This window comes from Artemia sp. Qi Xiang Cuo, chromosome 20 (assembly GCF_049724085.1).
Source record: "Artemia sp. Qi Xiang Cuo chromosome 20, ASM4972408v1, whole genome shotgun sequence".
Classification (NCBI taxonomy): Eukaryota; Metazoa; Arthropoda; class Branchiopoda; order Anostraca; family Artemiidae; genus Artemia; species Artemia sp. Qi Xiang Cuo.
The window spans coordinates 17,959,968-17,969,839 of record NC_142813.1 but is presented as its reverse complement, the minus strand read 5'-3'; the positions used below and the strand labels follow the sequence as shown (position 1 = coordinate 17,969,839).

Here is a 9,872-nt window from a genome sequence, read left to right as displayed (position 1 = left end):
TGTACCTGGAGGACAAGTATGGTGTTTTTGTGATTGGTGGTAGGAACTGCGTGCGAAGGGGAATGATTTTTTCTTTTATTTTATTTTTTTTAGGCCTAGGTTGTATATTTCTGTTGTGAATATGAAATTTTGATATATGCCTACCCTTAGGACAACCTGACCCCAGGTTCTTGGGTCGGTAGTGAGTAAAATGTATTGTCCTTGTGTGTGTTAATAAATTACTATTACTATTATAGGAGGCACTCGAAAACGTTCGTTTTAAATCCACATTCGTAGAGGTCTCATAAATAGTGTATTCTCATGTGGACATGTTCAAAGTAAAATGGAGATATTCAATCGAAAGATACATCAACGTAAAATATACAATAAATAAATGAACATAAGCCTGAAAATAACATTTAGGCTTCAGAATCCAAAATTCCATCGGTAAATTAACATCGCTTTTTCGTCAGCATTATTATTCAAGATTAAATACAAATAAAACACCAGAGAAATCAATCTAACATTATTTTAAAAACCTTGCAATTACTGCAAGGTTCCGCCAATAAGAAACTGCCACAAGTACTTGAGCTAGATAGCGCCACTTCTAAGGCCTACTACAGAAAATTAAATTAACAACAAAAATTTACTGCGTGCTCATACCAAGTCAAACTTTCCCATTAAGACACACATGAAAAGACAAACCTTCAATAACCATGTATTTTACGAAATAATAAATTACGTATTTGTGCAACTTATGGAATGCTGCAGATTGTGAATGCAATCAGTACATTTACTATGCAACAGATTCGGCAACATTAAGTTAAAGAGCTTTTCCAATATAAATTTTAAGCCAGGATTGAATAGTACCACTCAAAAAACTTCCAAGGTTCTGGTAAAGAGCTATAACTAGTACGACAAACTAATTACAACTTCAAGTTATGTGGGATCAACACACTGACGAACTCTCTTCTTCCATCCCGTTCTCTTTGTATCCCCAATGAAATCACTAACAGTTGAAGGCATTTGGGTTAACCTCATCCCAACCTAACTTAGCACTTTTGGTCATTCTACGACACTGTTGACTAATTAACCAAAAGAAAAGAAAAAAAACAGAAAGTTGATTTTTAAAAATTTTCCTGGCAAACCTTCAAAGTGCTCTTCATATCCAATAAGATGCCATTGTCAATTGCCATAAAAGAGTATCGGTCATTTTGTGGATTTAACGATTCATCATCGAGTTAATGAGAGGAAAGTTTTGATATTTTGTTTTTTCTTGGTTCAACATAATGGAAGATTATTAATAGATTATAACTGCTGGAAAAATGGGACTGAGAAGCCGAAGATACTTTAGATTCCCCGTTGGCAGAATCTACAAATGGGTATTTTATCATTCTTCAATGTTTGTATTCTCTGTTGGGTATTGCATATGCTCACAAAGAAAAGACAAACAGATTTCGCTTAAGATCGCGTTAGTCAACTGGACTCCATTGTATAAAATAATGTAGTTTATAATAGGCAGCGCAATAGCGCTGCCTAAGCAAAAACCGATGACGGCATAATGTTTTTTTTTATATATTTCTCTTATGTATGTTCTCTTTGTATGTTCAATTTTTTTGTATGTTCTCTTATGTTGCGGGATTGACTATAGCATTATAGGCAGGATGACTTGAGTGTATTTTGTCTTTATTGAAATTATTTCTTACTATTACAGTTATTAATTGAGTACTAATTGAAATCAAAGTCCATTAATAATTAAATTTCTGAGAACCTTCAGGTGTTTTGTTGTGTTTACTATCCACAATCATAGTAAACGATCCCTGGAAGTCACAAACAAACAAAAATATCAGAAACAAATTCTGTAAAGAGCAGCCGGAGTGTCATGTTTCACAATTTATAAATAATTTCTTAGACAAAACTTCATTTCCTAGACAACTCTAAGAAAATTTATTAGACAGCCTTCCCTTATTAAATACTATAAAATGAAAATATATAAATAAGATGTAAATAGCTCAAAGCAATTAACAGTGGTTTTTGGAAATAATACTATTCATCGTCTGGTAAAAAATTTTTGCCGGTAAAACGCTGAATTTTACTTCAGAGGAGTGGCAACACTGTCTATGACCAACATAACTTTGCTTAAACCCCGTTTGATCTCTCTTTGTAATTTTTGCTACATACGATGGTCACAGGCCATGGTCACATTATATTCTATTTCAGGAATAAATTCCTCTGGCAACACTGGCAGTTAATTTAACTCTTGACACCATTCAAGATAGACACCAAATTTCATTCTTGAGAAAGTGAAATTTTTCCTATTTCCAATCATGGCTTGGACATCATTTAAAATTATAATTTAGCAATATCGTAATTTATAACTTAATACAAATATTTTTATTGGTCCAATAACTGAATATACGGCGATAAAAATTCCGTTGTACCAGGAAATGAAGTTTAATTATAAATGCTAGGCCAACTAGAAAGTCAGGTAGAAACTCAAGTTTGGTTCTGGCATCTTTACATCTTTTTCTAGGATTGCTTTCCTATTAGTTCGGATTTCAATAAAAATTCAAAAGGTTACACAGCAAATTTAAATTAAATTAAGCTTGTTTTGAATTTGTCCAGTTCTGCTCAACAACGCATGGACTGTCAGTAGCGCCAGCAGGTTTTAATTACACCAGTTAAAACATAAGAGATTCCCTTTTATTCAATCTCTCAATCCCTTCAACACTTGTAGCACTGAGTTTAATGGAATTGGCATATCAGGTTTCCAAAATATACTTGATGGGCACTGTTTCTTCTTTCCTTTTTCATAACATCCACGGCTACAGTCACACTTTCGAGCCACAGCCTATACTTCAGATGGATGACTCTTAATGTTCAATAGCATGTCTTTCAATCTGTACTGTCACGTGGTGCAATTTATAGTCTGCTTTCAAGACTTGACATACAGATGATAGAATTTCATCATGACTTGCCCCTGCATCTGCAAAATAATAAAATTCTACAAAAATTTGACAGCTATATATCAGTGAGTTAAACAGACTTTATACAGCACTGCCAAGTTTAGTGCATAAGATGTTTCTTAACTTCCTGTTTTATCATTTGTTCAAGGTTGTTGACTTCTGCAATATCTTTAGTCGAGGGGATAGAAGGCTTTATTAAATTGCTCCTGCCAAAAAGTCTGCTGCCATTATCGTTATGAACAAGCCTGACATTATCAAACCACCCCAAGTCAACATAACTGCAGCAAGCTCCTTTTTTATTCTAACCTATTCAAAGCTTCATTCACTGCCCCCCCCCATCCCTGACCTTTCTTGAGAATTGAATAATAAAAATAATTTTTTTAATCCTTTGAGGAAAGTTAAGGAGTTATCTACCCTTTCCATATTTGAAAAAAAAAAAAAAAAAAAAAATTCCGCGGGAAGTGAATAACGAATTCAAACCAAAAAAGGACAATTAGCTAGGAATGAATATATATTAATTTTAAAACAACCAGATATTACATTAGCCATTAAACCAACTTGAAACGACCACAAATTACCAAAAATTAGGGTGCAACACCTCAATCTGTCAAAAGGTAAGGTGATTTACTGAAAACTGAACAGAAGACTTAAATTGTTTTTCCTATACGTTTTTAAAGGCATAGATATAAAAATAGCAAAAATACTGATAAATAAGGTCAATTAAAACAGTTCAACTAAATGAAATGTGATAAATGTTTTGTTTTTTTAACTATAAATAAGTGTGATGTTGCCAGTTTTCGAACCTCTGAAAAGGTCGAAGTGCCGTCCGTTCTTGATTGAATAAAATAATTAGAAAAAGTCTTTTTACCTGAAAACAAGGAGCAACGTTAAGACTTTAAAAGAACAGAAATTATTCCGTTAATGAAAGGGACTACCCCCTCCTCAATGATCCGCTCTTTATACTTAAAGGTTTTAGTATTTTAAAAAAGCTTCTAATTCTAATAAAACGGCCCTTGTGTTGCAGGAGTCGTTCTTAAAAGAATTAGAACAAAAGGTCTAGGGCAAAGAGCAGGATCTTCAGGAGGGAGCAGCTCCCTTCATACACGGAATAATTACTGTTCGTTTTAAGTTATAACGTTGCTCCTAACTTTCAGTTGAGAAAAAACTGTTTTATATTTTTAAATTTCTGATCGTTTTTCAACTAATACAAGGAAATCCACCTCCCTCTCGAAGGAAAATTTCACTCTCCTCCACAAAAACTCCTAAACCACAAAATCCTCACCCTCCCCCCAGGGAAATCGCCCTATATAAGTCAATCCTCGCTGCGAATTCCCCCCAGATAATATCTTGCTGACGATTCTTCGACTGGGATTTCGCTGACGATATCGCTCTCGTGGCTCACTGCCAAGAGGACATTCAACATAATCTGAATGAAGTAGCAGCGACTGCTACCCCTATGGTCCTGAAGATTAATGTTGATAAAACGAAAAGTATTTCAAATGGAGTTGTGACGACCTTTACAGCTGGCATTAGATATGAAGGCACGGATATAGAAGAGGTCAGAGAATTTAAGTACCTCGGTAGTAGAGTGACCCAAGATGGGAACTGTGATCGAGAAATCATTGCTACGCATATCGTATGCAGGTGGAGCATTTTCTCAGCTGAAGAATATTTGGAGATGTAGAAACTACTCTCAGAAGTTGACATTGCGATTGTTTAGAGTAATGTACTCTCTGTACTTTTGTATGGATGCGAGTCTTGGAGCCTTTCAAAGAATGCTGATAAAAAGACTACTCGGTTTCGAGAACAATTGCCTGCGTAAAATCCTTGCGATACATTGGAGCGACAGAATAAAGAATGCCCAGATAAGGGCAGATACCGAACAACCTCTGGTGACCGACGAGATCAGAATGAGAAAATGGAAATACTAGGGGCATTTAACCCGCATGAGCTAAGGATGCCTGCCATACGATGTATGGTGTTGGACCCCACCCAACATTCGAAGGAGTTGAAGACAATGCAGCACACTTGGTCGATCCCTGGAGAAACAGGTGACGAGTTTCCGAACCACTCTTAAAGAACTTTGGTCTTCAGCACAAGATAGGCCAAGTTGGAGGTCAACCGTCGCTGCCCTTTGCGCCCCCAGGCGTAGGAGGATCTAAGTATAAGTAATTAAGTGACGATTATGCCTGAAAAAATTCTTTTTAGCATACTTTCATTTGAGAAAAGAGGGGTTATTTATTTTATTTCTGATCCTTTTCTCCAGTCTGCCAGAAATCCTTCATTTGTGAAACATTTTCACTGTAAATCCTCCCTCCCCCACCAATGGAAAGTTTCTCCCGCAGAACGTTACTCATGAATAATTTCACCAGGTGATAATTCCCCATGGAGAACTTCTGCTAAAGAATGCCCCCTCTCCTCTCCAAAGTAAAATCTTCAAGAGAATTCTAACCCCACTGAAAATTTCCCCTATAATTCCCCCAGAACATCTACACATGTAAAATAAAGCCACCAAAGAGAAAGTAAGATAAATAAAACGAATTTCGTACATGAATGCTAAGAAATTCCCCTAATTAAATTTTTCCTGGAAAGTCCATCCCCAGAAATTTATCGATGGGGGAGACCCCCACCGATAAATTGTCCCAATATAAAATTCCTCCTCTCCTGAAAAATGTCTGTATGCTTCCTAATAACAAATAGGTTATTATATATAAACAATGAGAAAATTTTCTAACTTACAGGCAATTTCCCGGGGGCTTTAGGGGTCAAGTCAATTCCAAAGGCATATTTATTGGACTTTTCAAGTACAGTGAAGAAATTAAAATTTTTATTGGAAGACTTTGGGGAGAGAAGGTTGTGGGAGGGGGGCTAGTTGCCCTCCAATTTTTTTGGTCACTTAAACAGGTCACAATAACTTTTAATTTCCATCTAATTGAGCCTTCTTTCGATCTTCTAGATCCATTACTTCAATACGATCCCCCCTGAAAAAAAAAGAATCCATCCGTGATCTTTCTTCTGGCAAAAATTCCAAAATTACCCATTTTTTCAGATGGGAGCTTGAAAACACTACAGATGGGTTCTCTGATACGCTAAATTTGAAAGTGCGATTTTCATTAAGATCCCGTAACTTTGGGGGTGTTTCCCCCATTTTGAAAAATCCGGAAAATTTTCTCAGGCTCGTAGCTTGTGATGGGTCAGCATATAAAGCCATTCTTTTTATTTATTAAATAAAAAAAACAAGTTTTTTTTAACTGAAAGTAAGGAACGACGTTAAAACTTAAAACGAACAGAAGTTATTCCGTATATGAAAGGGGCTGTCCTCTCCTCAACGCCTCGCTCTTTACGCTAAAGTTTTTATTGTTAAAAAAAATAGTTGTGAGAAAGTCAAACTTTAGCGTAAAGAGTGAGGGGTTGAGGAGGGACAGCCCCTTTCATATACGGAATAATTTCTGTTTTTCTTAAGTTTTAACATCGTTCCTTACTTTCAGTTAAAAAAAAACTTGTGTTTTTTTTATTTAATTTTTGAAAGTTTTTGTATTATTACAGGTATCGATTCTGGTTAACCGTAAATGAATGATGATAACAAGATTTGCATATTATTTTTATTTTCATTTTGTTAAATGGCTTTCTCGAAACATGTTTGATTTTATTTACGAACGTTTTTATTAGTACTAAATATACGTAACTTACGAATTAACTTACGTAACTCACTTCAATATTCATAGATTTTTAATACGTATATTAGGGGGTTTGCCCCCTAGTCAATACCTTGCTCTTTAAGCTAAAGTTTGAATTTTGTTCCAATTGTTTAAAAATGACCCCTTAATCACAAAGGCCGTTAATTAGAATAAATGGCTCTTATGAAAGTACTAAAAAATCTTTGGCTTAAAGAGCGAGGTATTGACTAGGGGGTGAACCCAATCATATGCTTAATATTTTCTGTTCGTTTTAAGTTTTGATGTTGGTCCTTACTTTCAGTTGAAAAACTTTTTGTATTAATTTAATTTTTGATCTTTTTCTTTAATAATGATGGGAAATCTGGCGCCCCCTTCATAGCAATGTCCTTTCCCCCATGAAAACTTCCTTCATGGAAAGATCCTTTCATATAACCCCCTACCCCCCCCACCTACCAGAAAAGATCCCCCTGAAAACGTCTGTATACATCCCAATAACCAAGACTACATGTCAACATTGAGTAAACTTCATAACTTTCAGCCCTCCTCCCGGGGACTTCGGGGGATTAAGTCATCCTAAATGACATAGTTATCATATTTTCGACCATGCTGAACAAAATGGATATCTCAAAATTTTGATCGTGTGACTTTGGGAAGAAAATGAGTGTGGGAGGGGACCTAGTTGCCCTCCATTTTTTGGTCACTTAAAAAGGGCACTAGAACTTTTAATTTCCATTCCAATGAGCCCTCCTACGATATTCTAGGACCACTGGGTCGATACAATCACCCCTGGGGAAAGAATGATCGTATCGACCCAGTTCCATGATCTTTCTTCTGGCAAAAAATGCAAAATTCCACATTTTTGTAGATAGGTGCTTGAAACTTCTAAAGTTGGGTTCTCTTATACGCTGAATATGATGGTGTGATTTTCATTAAGGTTCTATAACTTTTAGGGGGTCTTTCCCCCTTTTTTCTAAAATCAGCCAAATTTTCTCAGGCGCGTAACTTTTGATGGTGAAATAAACTTGATATATATTTGAAATCAGCATTAAAATCTGATTCTTTTGATGTATCTATTGGTATCAAAATTCCGGTTTTTTAGAGTTTCGGTTACCATTGAGCCGGGTCGCTCCTTACTTACAGTTCGTTACCACGAACTGTTTGATCTATTGCTATCAAAATTCCATTTATTGAGTTTCAGTTACTATTGGACCAAGTTGCTACTTACTTACAGCTTGTTACCACAAACAGTTTGAGAGTAAATAAATAGCTTAAACTACAGTTTTAATTAAGCCTTTGATACTCTACAAGTACACAGTCTAATAAAGAGCCTTGTGCCTTCAATGTAACTTTTTTTTTTCACCTGGCCCCTTCGTATGGAAGGAGTGATTATACAAACTTCGGATGGGGGGGCTCATTCGACTAGTTAACTGAAAGTTCTAGTGCCCTTTTTAAGATAAAAAAGTGAAAGGAACACAATCCAACCTCTGTCATAACCAATCCTACGAGTTGACTTACATCTAATGTTGGGGGGGGGGGTTCAAGTAGGCTTTAGAATTTGACTTGGGGGAGGAGCAGAGACAAATTAAAACACACAATGTTTATCCGGGTGATCGAAATAATGTACCTACAATATGTCCCGAACAACTTGGGGATTGAATTAAATCTTTGAGGCACTGGTAAGGTGGGAAAGGATTTAAGGAAGGATGCCTGGGGGTTTAAAATTTTATGGTAGCGGAGGGGAAAGAGGCTAAAAAACTTTAAATCCGATCCACCACAATATTTTGTATTAAAACTCCTATGGGACTTAATTTTATGCAAGGTTAAGTGGCGAGGTAAAACAAAATACAATATGCGTTGGCAGGTTATCACAACAGCATATCCCCAAAATCTTGAGAGAGGCCAAGTTGACTTCAAATTTGGATATGAGTTAAAAATATTTTTTTGCCAATACACCTAGACGTTTTTGCACCAAAAGCCTCTACAGGACCAATATATATTTACGGTCAAGTAGTGAAGTACACCATACGATTATTTGTGTTGCCAGGTGATCAAAACTATGCATCTGCTATGTCCTAGATACAGTTTTGAAGATAAAGCTGAAACCCTTAGTGAGTGTTGGGGGAAAAAAGACACTTGACCTTAAATCCTGACTTCAGGGGAGTCGGCAAAGGGCTAGGGTGATGAAGATTTGGGTATCCAATCTGTTTGAGACTTTTATACGCAGTCGATTCCCTGTTGGACTACAATGTTTTCCCTGTGAAGTAGATGTAGACAATAAGAAACTATGCATACCCAGGTTATCAACATTGTCCTAGAGAGCGATTCAAAACATTCACGAGATGTTGGGGATTAAGTTGATTTTAAATTTTGACCTAATGGGAGGAACAAAGGTCAACCAAAGGAAACCTTTCATTTGGGATCTCAAAATCACATATAAGTAACACAGCGAAGAAACTTGTGGTGATGGAGCTGCAATTTATGGAGAGTTAGGAGGGGGGAGACATCATGCTTTTCCTCTTAGAGGGTATGGTTGTGGAGCCAACAAGTGTGTATCTCTGATCCTCCAAAACATTTTGGCACTATTAGGGGAGGGGTAGTCCCACTCTTGTTTGTGGTAATTCCTGTCCATTTTAATTTCGACTTGGTCACTCATTTCAGTTTCTGTTTGTTTTAGGTTTCATCCGTCAGTATATAGCGGTACCAGCTATCATTCTTTGTCGATATTATTCATTTTAATGTCTGTCCTTTTCGAGTTTCATTTATTCTTTCAAAACAATTTATGTTCGTTTTAAGTTTGGATTATTATGCGACTTTTTTCCTACTCGTTTTGGGTTTTAATACGGCTCTTTGATTTTCCTTGAGAATATTTGTTTAGGAAAATATTTTTTTAATTAATTAATCGACGTTGTTTTATTAATCTTAGAATACTCGTAAAGTTTAATTAGTTTTACTGCTTTAAGAACTAACATGTGGAACTATAATTTAAGTATTGGGAACAGTTTTTACATTTAGTAAAAATTTTCGATAATCCCTAGATTTGAAAAGTAAATTTTTAATAATATTTCTACTGAGCAATTTGGGGGGATTTCTAATTCTGGAGAAGCTAAGTTTTACCGGGCTAGTCTGCCGGCATCATATTTCTAAACGGTTAATGGACATACAAAACAAGAAGCTTTAGGCAACACTGGCTTCAATTAAAAGACAATGGTCCGTACCTGGGTGCCGTAGCCTACTATATAGTAAAAAAAAA

General features: G+C 36.0%; 1 protein-coding gene across 5 annotated transcripts in view; it reads right to left on the bottom strand.

Moving 5' to 3' along the window:
• Window positions 1-245: 245 nt before the first annotated feature.
• The window catches only part of LOC148939954 (proton-coupled zinc antiporter SLC30A2-like), a 63,110-nt gene continuing 53,483 nt past the window's right edge, over window positions 246-9,872 (bottom strand). For all 5 annotated transcript variants that reach the window (XM_089105970.1, XM_089105973.1, XM_089105972.1 and 2 more), the window contains exon 8: window positions 246-2,965. In XM_089105970.1, coding sequence (XP_088962096.1) covers window positions 2,853-2,965 — 113 coding nt within the window. In that variant the 3' untranslated portion in view covers window positions 246-2,852. The remainder of the gene's footprint in view (window positions 2,966-9,872) is intronic.